Raw genomic sequence first — 23947 nt, 5'->3', positions numbered from 1 at the left:
GCGAATCGGCTGGTGGTGGCACTACTAGAGCTTGGAGGAGCAGTGGGAGAAGGGGAGATCTAAGGAGGAGGAGGGTGGCCATCATAGGCATCAAAGACTAGTCACAGGGGGAGGCTGGGAGGACGAGCGCATTGGGGATGAATGACACGAGACGTAGGAAGAGAAGAAATCGCAAAGAAAGGATGAACCTGGATAGGTGCGAGGATGCTCCCATGTTAGTGCTATATGGAGAGCGCTCTCGATTTAGCTATCTCTAAGTCAATTGAGCTGGCAAGCTATCTTGCCTACTATGGAGTGGTATCGAGGTGTATCTTCATTTCATATTTACTCTCCTTGAACAACGACTTTTATATTAAGTGGATTTTTAGAAATAGTCTGTCTGTCTGATTAGGTTATTAAGTCTCAATCATACTTTTAAAACTAGATGTAAGTGGACTTTTTAGAAACTTATCTTGTGATCTTGTCTTCCTCTCTTATGGCTCTTTGGTCATGTTATTAAGTCCCAAGCATAAAAGTGATATGTGAAATCTCAACCGGACCTTTTGTAAACCCTATTTGGTCCTCCCCTTGACAGCCCTTTTGGTTACGTTAGGTATTAGGTCCAAGTTCACTAATTTTAAGTTTGACACCGGACCAGTGAATGTAACAGTGATAGGAAATATGCCTTTGAGATAAAAAGTTGTTTTTTAAAAAAAATATTGCGACAGAAAAGTGTCACGGAGAACCGGAAAGATAGAGGTCATAGAGCCTGCAATGTACTTGATGGTTCACCAGTGAATAATGGAGGTTTTGGTTATTTTTTAAAGAAAAGGAGTAAGGTATGAGGAGTTGGTTTGTAATAAGGTGGTATTTTTGTTTTGGGAGAAGGATACTTTGGAATGGCTGATATAAGATCCAAAGCGTTAACAGATTAGAGTAAAAGGCATAACTTTTAAATCATTCAAGTGTAGGTGGATCATGTCCATTTTATAAGAAAAAAAACCATTTTGGAGATTTTTGCTCTTTCTTTCCTACTTTTGTCCAGTTTGGAACCCACAAGATTATTTCGTTTGCTATAAATCATAGTTACAATTTCAAAACAACATTGTGGAACATGTTCATGAGTCGCTTGAAAACTTCGTCTCAGTTATCTTGAATCACATATACACAAACTAAAAGAAGCACTTATGCATTTGGTTAAAATCACGCTATAATATAAATGTACTTTTATAAAGGTCTACCACGATTTCAAAATCCTTTCAAAACAAGACTCCGGACAAACCCATCCTTCGTTTGCATTTACAAACTTCATACGAGCATATGCTCAGATCTTTTATGAAATCTTACCTATATTAATCTATACAATGCTCAGAACTAACGGCACTTGATCCTTCAAGAAAAAAAAAATACCACACAAAATTCCAGATCAGATCAATTTTATACAAAATCACACAGGAATCAGAGGACTGAGCTCCAACGAGATGTTCCAGGAATCGACTATAGACAAGATAAACCAAACTATCCATGACCATCAAGTAAAACCAGCTCTCCATGGTAATTAAACCCTGTACCTAATCCAAAATCACAACACTGGCCTCACACGCCCCGCACCCGCTCCGCCGGTACATACAGCCCAGGATAAATAGTACAAAACAGGGCACTAATATACACCTACTGGATGTCTGGATGAGGTCCAGCTTGGGCTTCCGCGCATGCCACTGAGATGTAATTGAATCAACATACAAATGGGAAGAAAAACTGGGGGTATTAAACAAGCAATGGTGATTAGAACAACGATAGCCATAGTTTTGGTTTTGCTTGGTCTGCTTCATGCTTTCCCCCGATGGACTGCAAGCCACTCCAGCTTGGGAGCTTCTTCTCGAGTACCTTGTGCAGGCGCTGATGGGTATGTTCATTCATGAGGCTGGTTAGAAGAGCTCTTCAGAGTTAAATTTGTTCCATGCCTCCTGTTTGATTTAAGTACAGAGGAGAATTATTAAAGTTGGATATGCTAACTACAGAAACACAGAATATCATCTGAGAAATTTCAGAGTTACTATCTGGAAAACCACGGAAATAATACCTCCTAATATTTAGTAAATAAAAATAAAATAAACAGTGCAACGATTTAAGTCGCAGTAACCAGCACAGTGCATTAAGATTACCCAACCAGTAGATGTTCTAACTTCCAGGACTAGTTATTTTTTTCATGAACTTCTAAGCTAATATGAAGCAGGCTAACAGGGCATCATGATTAGCATTGATTTGGCTGTAGGCAGAACAGGAGTACACATCAGGTACTTCGCAGGCACCAGATTGTGGTCCGGGCTGACACAAACCATTGTTGCAATAAACATTCTGTTGTACCATGTGCCCCGGATAACATCAGACTATAAAGGCTCAGTACTTTCCATGTATGATTATCGAGTCACCCCATCTTTGTTTCCATGGACCAGTGGACCAGTCACCAACCACGATTAATAATTGTAAATATGAACTGAAAGCAAACAGTAAATGTCAAAAGACAAATTTTCGTGCTCAGCAAAACAGTTGATACCTCTTATCAAGTGCAAGTTTTCTTCACCTCAGAAAAAAACCCTATCAAGTGCACAACTTTTCTTCGCATCGGTTAAAAAAAAGAGAACTAGTTTTTAATGTCATTATACCATGGTAAATGGGCTCAAGAAAAACAATGATAAACAACACTATCATATTAGTGTGGAAACAGTAACTGCTGCAAATGTTTCAAGGGTAATACACACCTTAAGGAGATCAAAAACCTTCTCAGCAATATATTTCTGCTGGAGATTTGCACCCTTTTGTTGCACCTTGTCAGGGTGGATACACAATGTTGCTTTTCTGTACACTTTCTTAACAGCAGCAGCAGTGATCAAATCAGTAAGGGATACAGGTTGCCATCCACATTCTGGCCAAAGAACCTGTTCAGAAAGAATACACAAATTAACACAGACAGCCATTGGATATCTCTTATAACTAATTGTGCACAAGAGTCATTCCAAAAAATAAAAGTAGGCCATGCCTAAAGCAATGGCATTGTGCACAATCGCTGTAAGTATTGCTCACAACAAACATTTTAATGGTATTATACATTTCCAGTAGCGAATGTTACTTCTGTCAGTGTTCTATAACATTGCGTGAAACCTGAAGCTAGAAATGCTACCAGTGGATCTGAATGCTTATAAGCAATAGCATAAGCCTCATAGCCAAACTTGAACTGGAGGCACGATATGGTGATCATGATGCATACACAATAAGAAATGCACTGAATTTGTAAAATCACAAACAGGATGGAAAAAAGAATCATAGATTACAGTTGGAAAGATCCAAACGTAGATTTCTATCTAAGAAGAATAATGCCCACATAATGAACAGAGAATTGCAAATGCACTGCATCAATCTAGAAGTTTCAACTCACGTATTGTAAAGTTGATAGCAATGCACGCAAATTGCCTTCTTTTCCAGCAGCCCACCGCTTAATCTCAAAGTCCAGTGTTTCGGCAATCCTCTGGAATAATCAGACAACACAATTTGAACGAAGTGAGGAACTAGTCACTAGCAGCCAATAAAGTGCATCTAAGAGGATAAATTAAATGTTTATGATGCAGATTCAGCATTGCAATGCATTTACGAGTTACGGCAAAGTACTTACATGTCTTTCAGCCTGTTCTCTTTGTTGCTGCATGTCACGTTCATTCTTCTCAGCCAAAGCTTTTGCCTGTGAACATAGGAAACTAATAAAAACCAGGCATTGCAATTTGTTAATCCTAAAAAATATGCTTAAAACAAAGTGTAACCAGGAACATACAAAGTACCCAAAACCTTATCAACAGCCACATCATCATTATCAACAACCTAGTCCCAAGCAAGTTGGGCTAGGCACCAGGAACATACAAGTATCCACAGTATAAATTGTAATAGAAGGCTATAGGAGATAACTATTCTAATTATTTAAAAATAAAACTATATTAAACTTGCAACATTACCGCCCGTTCACGAGTTCTTTGATGCCGTTCCAATCTGGCACGCCTTCTTTCTTCACTCTCCCCATCAATTTCTTGAAATTCATCTGATGATGTAGGAGCTAAAATAACAAATAAATCAAATGCACGATTACTGTCATGTGTCGAGGAACACTGGTATCGCAAGATTATCAGTATCACTACTTCTCGAATGATTAGTACCTCCTCCAAATATTGCAGACAAGTCATCAGCAATATTTGTTGTCGATGATGCCTTTTTCATTGATGCTGAAGTGGAAGTCCCTCTATTTTGCGTTTGAGTATCAAACATAGAATCCTGATATTTCCACAATCAGAAAAACAACAGGAAAATTGAAACGAATACAAATCTGGAATGAACATTTGGTAGAGTAATCACCACTGTTGGAGCCCTTTGCTTCGGAGCACTATTAGCTCGGGCACCCATACCGAAGAATGACTCAAGGTCATCTGGTTTACTCTGTTTTTCTCTTGCAGCTGCAGCCGCAGCGGCGGCAGCCTGTCTTTCCCGAGCTTCAGCAGCCTGCCTTTCCCGAGCCTCAGCAGCAGCCCTTTCCACTGCTGCTCGTTCAGCTCTCTTCCTCGCTTCTTGCTGAGCTCTCTCCACAGCAGCTCTTTCTGCTGCAGCTCTATCCCTGGCTTGACTAGTAGCTTTCTCCTTAGCTTCAGCAGCTGCCCTTTCCTTTGCTTCTGCAGTAGCTCTCTCTGCTCGCTCTTTAGCCTCCACTGCAGCCCTCTCGCGTGCTTCCTGTTGAGCTCTCTGCACAGCAACGCGCTCTGCACGTTGGCGTGCCTCCCTTTCTGCTTTTGCACGAGCTTCAGTAGCTGCTCTTTCCCTTGCCTCCTTTGTAGCCCTCTCCACTGCTTGTCTAGCTCTCTCTCTTTCTCTCTGTCGCTCAAGTTCTCTCTCTTCTTCAAGTCTTCTTTGCTCTCTTTCCTTTTCCTCCTTTTGCCTCATCTCTCTCTCTTGTTCTAGTCTTTCCTTTCTCTCTTTGTCCTCACGGTCCTGGGCATACGACCTTGGTTCAGTATCTTGTTCCTGATGTTCTCTATTTCTGAGCTTTGCATCACGTTCTCTCTCTCGTACTTCCTTGGCATGTTTGAACTTTGCCTCAGCTTTATCCATGGCCTCTTTCATAGCAGCTGCAGATGCTGCTGCTGCTGTACTTCTCTCAAATTCTTCCTCATTAAAAGCATGTGCATTCTGAGACCTGCCCATGGCAAAATCTTCTAGTTCATCTACTGAAGAAACACCAGCCTGATTTGATGAACTTCTTTGATGGTCATAGTTTTTCCTAGACCGCCGTAGATTATCACCATCTTTTCTTTTTGATTTTGATCCATGTTTTTGCTTAATTGCAAGAGGTGGTGGTGGTCTTGAAGGTGGTGGGGCACTAGTTGGCTGTGTGAAGAGGGGAATCTCAGAAACTGTAAGCCATATCTCATCTTCAGATTCATCAGATCTAGGTGACTGATCATTTATACCATTCCCACTGTATTTCTCTGAGCCAATGTCAACATGAACATCAGAATATCTGGCAGACTGTGACTTAGGAAAGATATTTTCAAAATCCTCTACAGAAGGTTGTTGGGCAGAGTTCCTTTTGGGGAAACTTTGTACAGGATTTGAGTTTCGGGCTCTGCTCGAGTCATTCCTATCTTTCGAAACATTGTTCACCTCTGAGGTAAACAAAGGTTCTGATTTTGAAGCCTGGTTGAAAGTGCTTGGATCCTCAAACAAGCTGCTGTCAGCGCTAGTACCTTCATGGCTTTTCCCTTGGTATTTTGCAGGTTTAGCCAATTCATCCAAGGGATCTGTGAATGGATGGGCTGATGATGTAGTTGTTTCAAGAACAACAAAGGGGTCACTTGCCATGCTAGCGGCTGGCTTAGATGTTGACATGGAAACCTTCTTTTCTTTTGCACCAACAGTCTCCCTGAAGTTAGGAAAGAGACAGAAGTTAATATGTGAATATGTTTAGAAGCAAGTGGACATGAAAGTGCACAAAAGGGCAATAAACATAGCAAGTTATGAATTCCTCTGTTTTCCGCATGCATAACAATAAATAATCCGTAAGCCTATTACTCCCTAAGCATGTCTGGGACTCAAATGTCAAAACTCGTCATAACAAACATATTTGGATACCTGGAGCACTTGAATCCACTGCATTTGCAATATCACTATCATGTTAGGTGACTCTATTCAAGAAAATTTAGATTAGGAAACATGAGCAAAATTGTTTAACAACATATGGGCCATAGATGCACAGCATATCATATCAATCGTCTGTGTACCTTACTAAAGGTGGAAATCTATACAAATCAGCAAATAAACTTCAAATTACAAGCAAAATACTTCATTATATGAGCCGTATATAGTACAATTCCTTCTAACGTATTAAATTGTCTGAACTTCAATTTAGTATGGTTGCCACCTCCACTGAACATGTATGCAATTTCAACCTTCGAGGAATGTGGGACAGGGCTCAGAATGTATGCTTAAATGCACTTAAATTCAAAGCAAACTAGAAATTTGATTTCATTATATAAGAAAGTATACATTACTCCAGCAATACTGTACACATTGATGGGGCTTTATATCATTATTTAAACCTACTCTATAGTTCAACATTCGAGTGAGCAAGTAGACCTTGTTTCATTTTTAAATCCATAAAAACACACTCCCTCTAGTCACGTAAACTTAAAGTTTCAGACAAGAACAGCAATAAGAAAATAAGCTGGTTTGCTGTCTGAAACGTCGAGTAAACTTGACCGGAGCTAGTGACTTCCTAATTAATCCATCTCATAGACACGAAAGTATAAAATTCATCGCACAAATTCAATAGGTCTCCACAAACAATGGGACATTAACTACAATCTCTCAAGTCAATCAACATTATGCCAACCTCTTGACAGTATGATCGTATTCTCAAATCAAATTTGTGCTTGACCTAGCACATGTACTAGAATCAACACAAGAACCTAAATTAAACCTAACACACATTATACGGGTACCAGTAAGGTCCAAGCAACCAACAGCGTAAAAGATCACCTGCGAAGATGCATTGACATCCAGTAATCTAATACGTTATTAATTTGCACAATATGATCAATATTAAATAGTACCATAACCAAGGGAAACTGACAGTTGAGTCGAACTTCGTAAGTAGTTTTGAGATAACTTCTGCATCATAGAGCTCTAAGTATATCATAAATGCTTTACTACCTCACCGGTATGGATTACCAGATCAAACCTAGGACACAATAGCAAGCCAGAATCTACTTGACAACAGATCCAATAAATGAGGCAGCACAATTTGTCCAGCTCGACAAAGTTCACATGATCCTGCCGTTACCGAATACCGACAATAGTTTCTGTTGCAGTCGATCGAACTAACAAACCTATGCGCACATGCGCACGTAGATCGTGCATATCGACAATATAACGTCCAACGATCCCATGCACATTGAATTGCATATAAAGCACTCACCTTTGACGCGGCGAGCTTCTCCCGCCAAAGCCTGGGATCAAATCGTCGAACCCAGCGGACGCAGCAGCAGGCTTGGGCTTCCTCTTCTCCTCCACCTCTTCCCTCCCCTGCGACTTCTTCCCAAACCCACCAAGCAGGTCATCGAAAGCCGGAGGCGGCGCGTGGCTCTGGGTGCCCCCGAACACGTCTTCGTACCGCGCCGAGGAGCTCTTAACCCCAGGGACCCCGTCGAAGATGTCGTCATCGTAGACCGGCTTGTCGTACACCGGCATGGACGAGTGCTTCGGCTTGGGCGGCGGGGGCGCGGCGGAGGAGGGCTCCTTGTAGGAGTCGAAGATGGAGTCGAATGAGGGCGATGGCGATGGGGCGGGCTTGGTCGTCGGCGGCGGCGGGGCGGACGCCGCGGGCCCGAAGAGGTCGTCGTACGAGGGCGCGGAGGGGGCGGCGGACGCCGAGGCGGATCTGGCGCTGCCGGTCCAGGCGGATCCGGAGGGCCCCGAGGATCGGGCCGCTGACATGGGCGCGGCCTTCCCCTGCGGGCGGAGGCCGAAGTCGCGGGCCAGCAGGCCCTGGAAGTCGTCCATGCCGGGCCGGCGGCAGGCGGATCGGCGGATCTGGCGCTCGAGCGCGCGACCGCGGGGACCCTCCACCGCCCGCCGATCGGCGCGTGGGGAGCGGGGGTGGGAGAGCGAGGCGGCGAGACTGGGCGGATCTGGGCAGCCGCGCGGAGTCGAGGTGGGGGGTACGGGGTGCGAGGTGGCGATCGGAGAAATGGGAGCGGCGGCGGTGAGGGTAGCCGGGGACGCAGCGCCGCCGGAGATGTCACCGGCGATGGAGGAGAGGTTGAGAGAGGAGGAAGAGGAGGTGGTGTCTCTCTCTCTCTCTTCTCTCTGTCACGCGGGAGTCTGGCGAGCGGGCCCGGGGGGAGCGGGAGGATATCATATCATCGCTGCGCGTGGGGCCTGCGTCCTGCGGGCCCCGGAGAAAAGTGAGAGGAGTCGTCACGAGGAAGCGGGACAAAACCAGCCGGCATCACTGACATGTGGGTGCGCAACGTGGTGGGTCCCTGTGTCTGGGTCCGGTGCAGGGGCTTCCGCGACCGCGTCGGTGGCGGCTGCGCGCGCTCGCTCGCTCGTCTCCGTCGTCGGCGATACGCGCGCGCGCCTTCGCGGGCGAGGCATGGTGGGACCAGGGGCGAACGGGGCACGTGGCTACGCGCCGTTGGTCAAAACGGGTGTTCCCTGTTCGTGCCGCGGCGGGGAGGCTCGTAGAGTGGCGGTCGAAGCGGAGTCTGCCCCGGTCCCACGCCCCCGACGTGTCTTCCCACGTGCGCCGAACCATTCTGAAGACGCAAGCACATGGTTCGCTTCGCTACAATGAAAGCGGAAACTACGAATACGTAAACGCTGAGGTGAAGCGGGATGGACGCTGCGCTTAAGAGAGGGCGCCTTGTGCCGTGCGGGTCGTTGTTAGCTTCTCCCAATCCAAAAATCCGCGTGCTCTGCTTGGAAGTGGAAGCGATGGAGACCATGGGCGTGCTCGCGAGGACGGCGGCGCCGCTCGCTGGGGCCGGCCGCCGGCACTCCGGAGCGATGCGGCCGTCGGCGTCCCTCTCCTTCGCCGCCGCCGCTGCTACCAGGTCCCGCGGCCGGCTCGGGGTGGGGGTGTGCGCGCGGAGCGGGAGGTCGGCCGGGGCGCGTCGCGCCGTCCCGCGCGGCATCGTCGCGTCCGCGGTTCGTTACCCCCTGCATCCTTCGTTGGATTCTGTTACATGCATTTGCTGGGGTTGGTCGGAATATGGCGAAGAGACGATTTTCGATTTTTCATTTTTTTCCCTTTTGCGTTGGAGGATTTGGGCCTGCTGTGAGAGTAATCTAGCAAGTTTAAAGTTCTAGCGACTGAGCTCGATTCTGGAGGGGGGAAATTGGAAATGGTAAAGGAAACGATAGTCTAATTCATAATTCTCTCTACCTGTTGATTGCAAGCCTAGTGGGTGGGTTTTGCAGGACAGCAGAACTGGAGAAAATGCACCGCGAAATGTGCCAATTTTGTTTATTTCACCTACTCTAGCCTGAAATTTTGGTGTCCTTTCGTTATGCTCTGCCATTACTGTGGCAGGAAGAATATTGGAGTGGAATTAATCTTTTTGTCTTCCTGTCAGCAGTCAATGCTGACAACATCCTACATTGTGTTAATTATCAAGGAGCACTCAACTTTTTCTTTGGATGGATACATAGTCACAGCGCGTCTTCCCTTTTGATTTTACTAATATAACTTTCAAGTGGATTCGTTATCTGTGTTATGTTCTCCCTGTTTCCGTTCAAAGTTTGACCTTGCTTTTTTCTAGTGAATGTACCTGTGGAGTCACTGCAGGACTGCTGAAATTGTCCAACCATGTGTTGGAAAATTGCAGTACTTTTACATTCAGGCCTTGTTTGGATAGTAGTGCAACGAATGGGATTGAGTCTAATGAAATTGTCCAACCATGTGTTGGAAAATTGCAGTACTTTTACATTTAGGCCTTGTTTGGATAGTAGTGCAATGAAGGGGATTGAGTCTAAAATGAACTAATTTCCCCTCAAATCCCTCCTGTTCCACTTCAATCCACTGCTATCCAAACAAGGCCTCAGTGGATGCAACTTTTCTCTGACTACCTTTTTGTCAACTAAAACATGATATCAGCTTTCTAACTTCTCTGGTTATACATGTCTTAGGCATGCAATGTGGAATAAAAAATTGTGTTGAAATTATTTAATTGGCATTTTTAGCAGATCTTCAATAGCCAGATGCAACTGAATTATTTTTGAAAGATTTATACATAATCTAGTCCTTCCACAATTTCCATCGGCACATAAGAACATCATTTTTCTCTCAGAAATCCCATGTACATGTGACTAGATAAATATCACTTAGTAATATCATCCATTGAGCCCCTGAAAATCCAGGTACAGATAATCACTAATTCACGTGGGGGAGCTAATTAAGTTGAACTCTAGCTAGAAAGATACCCATAGAAGCAAACTTAGTGAACATGCTTCGTTTCACACAAACATAACCCTATGCCACAGTCGTTGCCATAATTGTTGTTTGCTAGCAGTTTTATCATGAACCTGCCAAATATTTAATTTCTTCAGTTATCCGGATTGCATACTGTGCTGTGGATCGAAGAAGTTTAGACTCATGCAATGTCAGAAAATTTCAATTATGTCAATATCCCTTGACCTCAATCAAGAGGACTTGAGAACCCTACATTCATCTAGCCTCTTATAAAAATGAAATCTTTTTTTGACAAGAAATCTATCTGTAGGAGGTTGAGCAAAGCTACATTATGATAAAACCTGATGGTGTTCAGCGTGGCCTGGTACGCCTTATTTTTTCCTACTTTTCCCAATTGTTTCATTCATCTTTCTTTCAAGTTTGATATCTGATCTTGTGTATATAGGTTGGGGAGATCATTTCTCGCTTTGAGAAGAAAGGCTTTTTGTTGAAGGGCTTAAAGCTTTTCCAGTGCTCCACTGACTTGGCGCAGGTTTGCTTCTCAAAATGTACCAAACTTGGTAAAGTAATGTCATTCTTGCAAAGTCAGTCATCGAAGGAATAAGTCTTTATTTGCATTTGTATCCATTTTTTGATTACTTGAAAATGGTCAAATTATCATCTTTTATGGTCGAATGTGCCTTCCAATGCCCGCATTAAAACTTATGTGCTTATGATCCTTATGTTTATCCTTTCTGCATATAAATACTGCTCAATTTATATTCTGCTATTCATCTTGTTATTCTCTCATTGACTGCTAGAAAGATTTATTGGTTCAACCATCTCATTCTTACTTCAATTATTTATGTCACTGAAAGACTTATTGTCTCAACTATCTCGTTCTTACATAAAAAAATCTACTTATTTTAGTGACTGTGCCTTTTTTGTCCTTGTGTTCTTTTTGGTACTAATCATTGATAAATACATTATTCACATTTTTCTTCTGCGTTAACTTCACATATTCATCTTTTTCTTGACAATTGTGGAAACATCAAAGAAATCTGGTTTACCTTTCTTTATGTTGAATGAACTAGCTGTTAATGTTGTTTATACACTGTCTTATTTGACATTCCTTTTCTCTCAGGAACATTACCAGGATTTGAAGGATAAACCTTTCTTTCCCACTTTGATCGATTACATAACTTCTGGCCCTGTTGTTTGCATGGTATATATTTTCGTTATGAACTAGACATACCTGCAGCTTTATGTTTTGACCAGAAACATTCACAGCTACAATTTTTGTTACTCTGTCCTGTAAGGCCTGGGAGGGTGTTGGTGTTGTTGCATCAGCTCGCAAATTAATTGGAGCTACTAATCCCCTTCAAGCTGAACCAGGAACCATAAGAGGTGATCTTGCAGTTCAAACAGGAAGGTCAGCGCCCACCCTCTTACATGTATTTATGTTCCTATATGTGATTATGTACCATGGCCCCCTGATATTTAGTTGTCATGTACCTCCATTTTACCAATATATCAAATAAATTATGATGGAATGTATGTTTCAGGAATGTTGTCCATGGAAGTGATAGTCCTGATAATGGCAAGCGTGAAATCGGTAAGTGCAGCAGTAATTGAGTATGAGTCTATGTTGCTGGTTAGGTGATTTTCTGAGTCAGTAATCATTTTAAACAATTGAGAAGCTATATGGAATGGTAAACTAATTTTATTTTTAAACGGTGAGAATTTAAGGACTGGAGCTGTTAATGTGGCAATGACTGAATTGTCTTGAGACAAATGGTGTCATGTACCTAGTGATATGGCGTGCCTATTGGCTTGGTCCTAAATTTGTTTATGCCTGCTAGCTGTTATAACTGATAATATTAGATGACAAGCCAAAGTTACTCTCTTGTTTGCAGCTCTGTGGTTCAAAGAAGGCGAGCTCTGCCAATGGGAATCAGTTCAAACACCTTGGCTTATAGAGTAATCTCTGCTGATGGCTGTGAGAACTGTATTAAATGTGTGTTTTGTTCAACTTTATTCATGGGTCCATGTATGAGTTTAGTCCGGCTTAGTGGTTTTGCGTTATCAAGTCCGCATGTATTAATTGAGTAGCTCATCAGGTCCGCATTCTCAGTATCTAGTACCCTTTTACCGGGATGTTCTTTTTGTAATATCGAGCTTCTGAAACCTTTCATCAGTTGTTCTAGAGAAACTTCTCACATTCGCATGTAACATCTTGCACTAAATACAGGCAACAAAGTTCCAAGCCTTTTGTTGGCATTGGTTGTATTTCAGATGTTGAGCATGAAGCAGAATCGAAACTAGTCTGCCTTTTGTTGTGGGGAAAGTGAAATGGTTGAATCAACAAGCCAGTACATGCATGTGTTTGCATGTTACGCTATGGAAATTGGGAGTTCCATCATGGTTCTTCACTTTTTTTTGAACGCCTCTCATCTCATCCTGGTACAGCTGTTCATACACACGCACGTCCACTCAACACACGAACACACTACCCATGTACAAACAAACCTGCAATCACTGGAATCCTCTGACTCCGTAGTGATGGGCGTGTTGCATTCCCATTGTGGCTTCACGCGTGAGAAGCGGATGCTTGGAACCAATCCAAACGAAGACTGTTCTTATTAGGGTGTTGCAATTAGGGTGTTGCACAGTACACACCCGGATATGACACCAGCGTTGCGATTGCATAGATTGAACGCTGGCGGGCTACCACTGAGCCACTGGCTCGTTCACATCATGGTTCTTCACTGGTAATGCAATCATCCCGCGTGGGCCTGGTTGGGCCATATTCCGGCAACAAATCACGACGCGATTCACCCCACCGTCGGAAATTTTTTTTATTTATATATATTTTTTTTTATGAATTTGCATAAATAAATAGGCGATCCAAAAATTTGCAGAAATGGACCTCTACCGCCGGATCAAACGGCGGTAAGAGAAGTTACCGTTGGATAACACGGCGGTAGTTGTCCCGCAGCGCCACGTCAGCGTGTCAGAGCAGTTACCGCCGTATTAAACGGCGGGCTGCACACGGGTTGCTAGCACGTGTGGGACTAGGTAGTTTCCTTCGGATCAGGCAGTGGTAACAGGGCGCTGCCGATTCAAACGGCGGGAGTGGCATGTTACTGCCGCCTGATTCTGCGGTAGCTGGCCTGTGCCTTCAAAACAAGCGGAGCGGCCGAGGGCGGAGCCGTGCGCTTCATTCAGACGCAAGAACCAGAGAGAAAGGGAGGAGAGGAACCGACAAAGAAGAGGAAGAAAGGGAGGGAGGAGAAGAGAAAGAAAGGGAGGGAGGAGAAGAGAAAGAAAGGGAGGGAGGAGAGGAGAGGAGGGGAGAAGAGAGGGAGGGGAGTAGGATGGAGATTGAAGCTCGGATTTTCACTTCGCTTGAGGTATTATTACAAATCTTCCAGTTTAGCTTAACTCGTAGTTGGTAGATGTAGTAGTTGATATGCTATATAAATGGTGTAGTGTTAAGTAGTAGATGAAATCTACGTGTTCATATGAGACATGGAAAAATATAGTTTATCGGCATAGTGGATTTAGCTTAGTTATTTATGTTATAGTAAAATTAATTTGTTGATTTATTTAGATAAATTTAAGATGAATATTATTGGCAACACACGAGTTATTTTTTATATAGTTATTTAGAATGTAGGTGTTTTTGGGGTTAGTTGGAATTATTACATTTAGTTATAATTTTTTTCATGTCATGCGTATCTTTATATAGTTTTTCGGAACGTAGGTGTGATTAGGGTTAGAGAAATTTAGTAATATTTAGTGATGCTCTCTGTTGATGTCGTGTATATTGACAGGTACAGTAAAATTAATTTGTTGATATATTTAGATAACTCTAAAATTGTTACTATTAGCAATGCACGAGTTAGATGTTTCTATAGTTGTACAAATGTAGGTGTTGTTGAAGTTAGTTAAATTAAGAATATTTAGTAATAATATTTGTTCATGTTGTGTATATTGACAGGCATGTCGGAAAGTTTATTTTTCCCAGTGTTCAATGGTTCGGGGGATGTTAGATATGGTCTAGAAGGGATAGATTTGTCGAAATTTTAGTCATTCTGCAAACAATTACCAAGAGCAAGAGAGAGGACTTGGACATCAATATGTAGGATTTCAATCTTGATAGAGATCAAGTTGAGCTATCTGTTAGGGCTATAGTGAGGTTTTGACCCGACATAATATTTTGGGAGTTGATGCCGCTTGAAGGAACCTAGAATTGGAGAGCTTATGTAAATGCTTGTATTCAGCGCGGTTTACCACTGATATTTGTTGTCGAAGTGTTCCAGAAGATTGGGTCTAGTAGTCAGTTGCAAGAATAAGTGGAAGGTGGGGAAGTTAGAGGCAAGGAAGGTGTGGAGATTACTAATGGGCAAACTGAAGAAGATAATGAAGATGGGGTAGAAGAAGGAGATGCAGAGGATGAAGAGGCACCCCGTGGGCCAAATGGCGAGGCTGATGAGGGGGAAGACATCCCTAGGTTAGTTGAGCAGGTAGAGAGGGAAGGATAACAGGACCTTCGTGCCATGGATGATGACTCGTCAGATGAGGATGATGCTAATCCTATCCCACGGAACTGGTCAAGTTATGACCATTTCAATCTAGCAGTCAATAAAGGGGAAAATGCCCCTTGGGAGTACAGGGAGAATGAGGTTTCTGTGGGTGCTTTGTACCCTAGTGGGGATGAGATGAAGGCAGTTGTGAAGCAATGGTCGACTTTATCTTTGCAACGACAGTTCAGGGTGGTGAAGAGCAACCCGATAGTGTATGATTTGTGTTGTGTCAAAGCAATTGCCCGTTTAAGGTGCACACATACAAGGGGAAGTGGAAGAATTACTGGGAGGTGACTAGATTGGTGGAGCATCAATGCTTGCTGGATGAATTGCAAGCACAACACCGCAATCTCACTGCTGATTTTATTGCTCAATATATGTATCCTCAGATAGTGGAGAATCCTAGTTATGTGCTCAAGTCGATTATTTGTGCCATAGAGAAGAAGTTCAAGTACAAGATTAGCTACCACAAAGCTTACCGAGCCAAGTAGAAGACGTTTGAGATGAAGTGGGGTACATACGAAGCATCGTATGATAACATCCCTACCTTGTTGCACACCATATGCCTATCCCTGTGCTCAGATTCTAGGCAAACAGGTTCTGCAACAATCATTCTTGGCCTTGGTTCCTTGCATCAAGGCTTTTCAGCGATATCGCCCAGTCATTTGCATTGATGGTATGTTTTTAACTAGAAGGTATAAAGGCACAATCTGGACAGCTATTGGGTCCGACAATAACAACCAAGTATTCCCGCTGGCGATCGTCTTTGTGGAGAAAGAGTCCAGAGATAGTTGGTATTGGTTTCTAGAGAGGGTTAAGCAGATTATTGTGAAGGACGTGGAAGGCATTTGTATAATTCATGATTGGCACAAAGGCATTCTACAAGCAATCGAAGACCTACAGAATGGCAGTGTGGATCGTCGTAGGACGGCACAGTGGCCAGACTTGAAGAGTAGGTGGTTCATGAGGCATACGGGGGAAAACTTTCATAGCCAATTCAAAAGCAAAAGCCTTATGAAAATGTTTAAATGGCTATGTACTCAGAATTAGGAGAGAACATTCCATCTACTTTGGAAGAAACTTGATGAGCTTATAAAGAAACAATCCGAAGAGCTCGGTAAGAGGCCGGTAAACAGCGAGGCCAACCACCCTATGTCTCTAGAGGATGTCAGACTGGATGGTCCAAATGTTAGGCGAAGATGGGGTAGGTTCATTAAGACATTCTCACAGTGGATTGAGCATGAGTCGAAGGAAAAGTGGGCATTACTGTATGACGTGGGAGGTGCTAGGTAGGGTATAATGACTCCTAACCTAGCTAAGGTGTACAACTGGGTCCTGTGTGTGGTGTTAGGGGACTGCCCCTAGTTGGTATCATGGAATTCTTCTTGTACCGCACCATGATGTACTTTATGGAACGGTACGTGGTGGGCAATAACTCTATGGCAGATAATCACAAAATTTATAGATACAAGATGAGAGAGTACATGGAGCAGGCAATTAAAAAGGCTCATAAGTATCGTGTTACTGAAGTGGCTGTCGTAGAACGTCGGTATGAGGTTGTTTGCAGGGACAAAAGTCGATTGGGAGGGAGGCGCGAGAAGCACGCACAGGAGTGCATCCTTACCAATGAAGGATGTGTTTGCTCGTGTCAGAAGTCAAGACTACTTCACAGGCCTTGCACCCATGTCATTGTTGCATGCCTTGAGGTAGGGAGATTTCAGACTCGTCGGTTTGTACCACATTACTTCCTGAAGGAAACTATATGGGCTACTTGGAGGAACCAGGTTTATGGATATCGTTTACTAGGAAACTTCATAAATAATCCTGGTAATGCCACGCATTACATTCCTGATCCTAATCTAGAAATGTTCCAAGAGGTTGGGTGATGCAAGAACAGATGCATCCGAAACAATATGGATCAATCTGAAGCTAGTTCTAATATCCGCCTTTGCTCGAAGTGCTATGAAACAGGTCACACATACAAGAACTACACTGCAATGACATATGGAGGTGGGAGTACCCAAGCTGGACCATTAACAGGTAACACAAATGCTCTAGCACGTGGTCGGGGTTGTCGCGCATGTAGGAACAATGACGGGCTTCTGTGATTAATATATGCATCAGTAGTAATGTGTGTTGTATGTTTATGAACTCCTATAATTCTTAGATTGTGGATTGAAATCTAAGTTGTAATATTAAGAAATTTTAATAATTCTATATCCTGTAATATTTTATTTATGTTGTATTTCAAATATCTCATGTCTTGTAAATTATATTTCATTTTTGTAGTATGTCAAATAACTGATATGTGTTGTAAATTTTATTATTTTATCTCCATGTCAGCTGTATATATTGCATTCGTCATGTACTAATATTATACGTGTTGTAGGTATGGCGGAGGAGCCTGGAGAGGATTATGAGACCCCTGAGTTCCTCGACCCTCATGTGGACGCCACTCACAGGTCGTTCATGTCAGCCGTATAGGGTGCCAACCTCGGCACGCTTCATGCACGTGTCCCACTTTCGACGATGCCGATCGACGCTCGGTGGATTCTGAGGTACATTTTACTTAGTTTACTCAATTTCAGGCCTAACATTGTGTTCATTTAAATAATAAAAATGCTATCCATGGTACGGGTTACGCACTGCAGGGCTCCTCCCGCTAGCGAGGTTGGTTGAGGGAGACATGATGGATGCCGGAGTGAAGCGCGTGGACAAGGCGACACGTTTCTACTTCGACATATCACTCCTAGCAGCTCTTCTTGACCGTTGGGGCTTGAGACTCACACGTTCCACCTCACAGTGGGTGAGATGGCCCCTAAACTGCAGGACGTGTCGCTCCTGCTTGAACTTCCTTGTGCCAGTAGGGCCGTTGGTGCGGAGGATGTGCTAGTTAGCTGGCATGAGGAGCTTTTGGACCGGTTTGCCCATGTTTCGTGGAACGATCAGGCCTTGACGTACCGCACCTTTAGCTTCACACACAGACCCATGAAGAAGTGGCTCATGCAGTTCAGTGTGAGTACTTATTTACCTATCTTTTCATTTTGTTATCGCTCTCATTTTTTGAATGTGTGAAGTAACTTGTATGGTTGTGCAGACCAACTACATGAGAGTCGACACTGATGATGCCACAGTTGCGAGGCACTTGGAGGCATACTTACTATAGCTGTTTGGGTGGATCATGTTGTGCACATCCTAGGGGAACTCGGTGCCTAAGCACCTCCTTCCTTATGTGAGGGCTATAGCGGAGGCCCCGCTTGATGAGGTTCCACAATATAGCTGGGGTTCAGCTGTATTGGTGGCAACCTATAGGAGGCTTTGCACAGGCTGCTATAAAGTAAACTCGATGGAACCCATCTTTGTTGGTTGCTCGTTGCTTCTTCATCTTTGGTCGTACGAGCGCTTCCCGATAGGTCGACCCCTCATTAACGTGGCACCCTACCCGGAGTTGCCTTTTGACCACGACGACGTCGATAGACCCACGATGGGGTTGATGTGGTGCTTGAGAAAGGTATGATACTAAACCTACAATTACTTTTCGTAGTCAATTCATATGTTGCATGCATTCACATTTTGAGTACTAAACTTGTTTGTGAAATAATTTTTTTTAGGGATCGTGGGTTGGAGTTTAGATGATGAAGTCGTACCCAGATTTTGTTGAGCAGTTCGACGCTCTTGTCGACACTGACGTCAGGTGGACACCTTACACTGCAGTGGACATCCACGCTCGTGCCCCGCATGGGCTGTCTTCATTGTGCTTGCGAGACCAGGAGTACTGGATGACGAAGAAGCCACTAGTGTACAACATCCACTTCGAGGACTACGCGGTACACCGTGTGATGAGGCAGTTCCACTGGTACCAGGACTCCCCACTTCCAGTGACTCACATCATCCCGGTCGATGTTCGCAGGTAAGCCCCATCTAATCATTTTCCGTCTAATAAAGATTTTGTGTTAGTCTAACCCATTGCACGATGGATATGTTAGGTGGACATGTCAGGATGGTGTTGGGCTAGTGATTCAGTGGGGTTCGAGGCTGGTTTCGTACGTGGAGATGTGGGTGGACGCTTTGGACGACTTAGTGCAGGACTGTCCACACTCTGACGACGCTTTCGCAGCGTACCTGTAGTGGTACTTCCCGAGGACACGGGCACGCGTCATGTACGTTCCTAGGCAGGCACCGATAGAAACCGCACCACTGACACAGACGTACCCACGTTCCAGGGACGTGAACTTTGACATCGCGGTACACTTCTACATCATTTGCTACTCAAACTGCTTTGGCTTATGTTGCACTTTGTACGGAATATGGTGTGCCTAACTTGAATTATGTAAATGGCATCAGTACGACGTTATTGCAGCAGTTCAGGTGACGGCGAGGACCGGCGTGGAGCAATGCTGGCAGATGACTCCGCATGAGCATGAGTCGACATACAAGAGGATCACAGCCCTCTATACTAGGTTCCTATGGGCTGTCAGCTGCCGTGGTGGTGATGTTGACGTTCTTGTTCAACCACGGGCTGGCTATCCCTGGTCATCTTCAACACCACCTACGCAGCACCCCAGTTCGTCTTTAGCACCACCTATGCACCACCCCGGTTCGTCTTCTGCTGCACCCACATGTCCGGCGTACCACGCGGCATCTTGTGCACCACAAGCACATGCAACCCCCCCCGGGGCGTGGACTCCTCCACGTGCACTGTTTTGGATAGCTGCTGCAGCACGTCCTTCCACTTATGCACCAGGTCCACAGTATTTGACCCCCACAAGTATGTGTTCATTACTTTCTCATTTTTCTTTCACCAATTGTTCTCTAATTGGTCGTACAACCTTATAATTTTGTGGCACAGTTCCGCAACAGTTCAGAGCATTTAGTGCAGTAGGACCGTCTTCACGTGGACTCTATGTGGACAACTTCGGTGCGTCATCAATACATGCATTCTATTCCATTATAAATACGGATCAAAATTTACAATAACACTTCTTGGTTCGATAACAGCGTACACAGGCCACGAAGGGACCGATGACGAGTCTATAGAGGATGAGACCCAGAGGACAAGTACAAGCTAGGTGGACTCCTTTTTCACCTACGACACTAAGGAGATAGGTCCTTCACAGTTGGGTGACACGCTAATGCCTCTGACACAGGGCTACACCTAGGAGTTTGCGACACTAGTAGCAGATGCACCAAGATGTCCGGCTCGCGAGGTTGCCCCTCCAGAGCCCTTTACGTACGACCATCTGCAGACCAGAGCAGCGCAGCGGGCTGCGAGACGTGGTCCTGGTGCTGTGCATCACAAGCAAGGACGCATTTAGTCCATAGGGCCTCCTTTATTTTTTGTAGGCTGGTGTTGGCTCTGATGTGTTGGATGTTGTACACTATGATGTGTGCTCCTTTGTAGACTATATTATATAGGCCGGTGCAGAGACTTTGATAGATAGGCTGGTGCAGACTATGTTGTCCATGCATATCCTTTTCCTTTTGCCATGATGGACATGGTCCATGGATCATGTTACTAGTGTTCAAACGCACTACTACCACTTCCCAACCCGAATGCAACACTTGTAGCGATGGTTGCGTCTCCCTCTAAGAGATGCTGTAGTGGAGGGATGAGCAAAATGAGCGCCTCGGCTTCTGTGCGTGGTTGCAAGTATGGGAGGATCGAGTACCTAGGGGGAAGAAGGGGTGTAGGTACTTCAAATGTCCCGACATTGACGATGATTTTAAGGTTATTTCATTCATAAACATTTTAAATATATTTTCTATGTACTGGTACGTAGAACTAATCACGAATGAACATGCAGGCTTACGCATTTATCGAATGGATCAACACTAGGCCTTTAGGGGAGGTGGGCATAATCCCAGTGGTGCTAGAGACCAAAGCCCAATACTATGGTAGGCTGGAAGCCGCTCGAGACGCGGCACGTCTTGCTCGGCTCGAGCAAGAGTGACGCATCCGCCAACAACAGATCCGTTTGAAGGGCAAGGAGGATGAACTGCAGAGGCGGCGTGACCAGTTAGGTGCTCGAGAGGCAACACCAAAATAGCAGTAGGAAGAATTCAAAGCTTGTCAGGTGCAACTCCTCCAGGAAGAAGAGAGACAGAAGAAGATGAAGAAGTAGGAGGCAAAATGTTCCTCCAAATCAACAAGGAAGGGGAAACTTCCCTGATTCACTCAGTAGAACATTAGTTGTGATCCATCAATTTACATTACCTAAGGTATTTTATCCTAGGGAAGGTGCTCTTTAGGTTTTTCATATTGGGCGTCTTAGATGCCATTGTACTGTTATTTGTACTGTGATAACATTTCGTCTCCATGCTTCAAGTACTCAAATTCCACAGTATTCCCATTATACTGCTATGCAGCCAATATAATACTCAAATAGTGCTAATCCACTATTGACATGAGCCGTCACTGAAAAGCCTACTGCAAAGATCCTAAACGTGAGCCTTCTCAGGTAGATTGAACACGACAGGGTACTGAACAGTGCATCTCCATCTCAATACTCCTTATATTGGATCTCCCTCTCCCGTATCCTTCCACACCACTGAGTAGGAGGAAGAACAATGGCATCTACAAGAGGGAGAGGTCGTGGGAGAAGGGGAAGAGGAGGGGATGCTCCTATTCCCACCATCAGTTGGCCAGGTTCTTTTGGCCCAACTGAGTATGAGGCACCCCTCGACGACTTCCCTCTGTATGTCAAGGCTAACTACGCCCCTCCAAACTGCCTTAGGCCTTATGACGACCACCATGATGCATGGCCAATATGTCACCATGGCGTGGCTTGTGTCATGCAACTATTTGATGGCTACGGTGATGGAAGCCGGCGTTTCTTTTGATGCTCGTATGGCTTGGTCAATCATGTTATTACTTCCTTACTCTTGCTAAGCTTTTCGTGCTACAAACTAACATCACGTTCAATCTTATCTCGATGAAGGAAATAGCCGCTATGCGAAGTGGGTCGATCCTCCACTTCCTGAGCCAACCCAAAAATACATCCACTACCTCAAGTGCAAGATATTTGACCTCGAGCGTAAGGTCAAGAACCTTCAATCCGAAGTTGATGCAAATTCTTGGGTGGTTAACATTGCAAGTGACTTGATTTGTACTGATTCATGGTGCAAGTGCTCCTACCACCACAACAAGGATCGCCCCACATCTCCACCTTCCTTTGAGGGTGTTGGCTACTATGAGGCTAGGCCCTCTCACTCTCCCAAAGCCAGTTCTACTAGAAAGTAGAGATGGCTCTATCCCCGTCTATTTCAATTACCTAATGTATGTTAGGTTTAGCAATGGCACATGTTTAGGATAGCATCCGTGCCACACATGCTACTGCAATCTATAATTAATTGTTCACTTTAGAGTCATTGGTGTTCGTATGTTGTGCACGAATTTTGTTTTTATCTGTTGTAATTTTGCTGGAAACAGCTATGTATCTAATGGCCGGAGTTAATTCATTTTCAATTATTTCCTCCAAGCACTCTACCTCTCTCAAATTAGGAAGTTTCATAGCACTCTACCTCTCTCAAATTAGGAAGTTTCATATTGCAACCAATAGTGACATATTCGAATATTTAGTGCTTCCAATGTAACTTCATATTTTTTTTACTCGAAGAAAAAATTACACGAAAACAAAATAATAAAAAAAATCTCCAACTTATAGCCGGTTGAAACGGCTACTGTTTCAACCGGCTATAGCTGGCTCCACCCAATGCAATCGACGGTTGGAGCGGAGGCGGTAGCTACCACCCTTTCAAACGGCGGTATTCGGCTACCGCCGTTTCAAATGACGGTAGCTACCCCCTCCGCTCCAACTAGCCACTACTAGAGAAAACGCATCTACTACTGGTTGGGAACCCCTCTCCAGTACCGGTTGTGCAACCGATACTAACAATTCGGTACTAGAGGGGGCTCCTTTAGTATCGGTTGAGATAACCAGTACTAAATGTATTGAAAAATTAAAAAAACAAATCCCCACGCGCACCCCGCGCCCCCTCCCCCACCGCTCGCCCCCGCAGCCCCTCCACCCCCACCCTCCGCCCACCGCCCCTCCGCCTGCCCCGCCGTCGCCACCCTCCGCCCACCCGCCTCCGCCAGCTACCCGGCCCTACCTCCCCGCATCCGCCTCCGCCCTGCCGCTCCACCTCCACCTGCTACCCCGCCATTCCGCCTCCGCCCGTTGCCTCCGCCTCCGCCCCGCCCCGCCGCTCTGCCCCGCCTCATCGCCCGCCGTCACCGCTCCGCCTCTGCCCGCCGCCTCCGCCTCCGCCCTGCCGCTTCGCCCCACCCCGCCGCCCGCCGCCCCCACCTCACCTCGCCCCGCCGCTGCTCCTCATCGCCTGTGAGGGGCGAGCGGAGGAGGGGAGGGGAGGGGAGGCTCATATCGAGCGTGGAGGGAGAGAGATAGAGGATAGAGGAGCGAGAGATAGAGGGGGCAGCATGGGAGTGGAGGGAGGGGGCAACGGGATAAGAATTAACGAGTAGGCAGCGTGGGAGTTGGCGGACGGGAGATTTAGTACCGAGTGGTTCCTACTTGGTATTAAAGGTGACCCTTTAGTACCGGGTAGAGGCTCACCTGGTACTAATGTGCCTTAGGGTCACGGGGGCCTCCTCGGAGACTATCTCTTAGGCCCGGTACTAATGTTAACATTAGTACCAATGCTAACATTAGTATCGGACCCAAATTAAACTGGTACTGAGGCAGTGGACGAGAGGTCATTTTCTAGTAGTGGTCGTTTCAACTGGCGGTAGCACCCTTTTAATTTTTTTACCTACCGCCGTTTGATCCAGCGGTAGAGGTCGATTTCTGCAATTTTTTGGATCGGTATTTATTTCTGCAATTTCGTAAAAGAAAAAATATAAAAATAAAAAAAATTCCCACCGTCGTAAACG

The 23947-nt window shown here is 44.9% G+C and overlaps 2 protein-coding genes across 2 annotated transcripts; one reads left to right on the top strand and one right to left on the bottom strand.

Moving 5' to 3' along the window:
- Nucleotides 1-1398: 1398 nt before the first annotated feature.
- LOC117848423 (auxilin-related protein 2) lies at nt 1399-8396 on the bottom strand. The gene is made up of 8 exons (XM_034729830.2): nt 7490-8396; nt 4378-5935; nt 4182-4296; nt 3984-4081; nt 3650-3715; nt 3416-3505; nt 2742-2918; nt 1399-1946 (listed from the first exon to the last, which is right to left on the bottom strand). Exons 1-8 carry the CDS (start codon nt 8071-8073, stop codon nt 1908-1910), a joined length of 2727 nt encoding a protein of 908 aa, XP_034585721.1. The 5' UTR covers nt 8074-8396; the 3' UTR covers nt 1399-1907.
- Nucleotides 8397-8961: 565 nt separating this feature from the next.
- On the top strand, nt 8962-12759 carry LOC117850937 (uncharacterized). Its single transcript, XM_034732823.2, has 7 exons — nt 8962-9222; nt 10797-10850; nt 10932-11018; nt 11610-11690; nt 11785-11897; nt 12031-12080; nt 12382-12759. Exons 1-7 carry the CDS (start codon nt 9010-9012, stop codon nt 12447-12449), a joined length of 666 nt encoding a protein of 221 aa, XP_034588714.1. The 5' UTR covers nt 8962-9009; the 3' UTR covers nt 12450-12759.
- Nucleotides 12760-23947: the final 11188 nt, after the last annotated feature.

The sequence above is a fragment of the Setaria viridis genome, chromosome 3 (genome assembly GCF_005286985.2).
Source record: "Setaria viridis chromosome 3, Setaria_viridis_v4.0, whole genome shotgun sequence".
Lineage (NCBI taxonomy): Eukaryota > Viridiplantae > Streptophyta > Magnoliopsida > Poales > Poaceae > Setaria > Setaria viridis.
This window is presented reverse-complemented; position numbering and strand designations above follow the sequence as displayed.

Coding starts and splice junctions, on each gene's coding strand:
- LOC117848423 (XM_034729830.2), bottom strand. CDS start 8,073: ATGGACGACTTCCAGGGCCTGCTGGCCCGCGACTTCGGCCTCCGCCCG. Junction 3,506..3,649: donor GAGAACAGGCTGAAAGACAT/GTAAGTACTTTG, acceptor TGATTATTCCAG/AGGATTGCCGAAACACTGGA. Junction 2,919..3,415: donor TGCTATCAACTTTACAATAC/GTGAGTTGAAAC, acceptor CTTTCTGAACAG/GTTCTTTGGCCAGAATGTGG.
- LOC117850937 (XM_034732823.2), top strand. CDS start 9,010: ATGGAGACCATGGGCGTGCTCGCGAGGACGGCGGCGCCGCTCGCTGGG. Junction 10,851..10,931: donor ATGGTGTTCAGCGTGGCCTG/GTACGCCTTATT, acceptor TTGTGTATATAG/GTTGGGGAGATCATTTCTCG. Junction 11,691..11,784: donor CTGGCCCTGTTGTTTGCATG/GTATATATTTTC, acceptor CTGTCCTGTAAG/GCCTGGGAGGGTGTTGGTGT.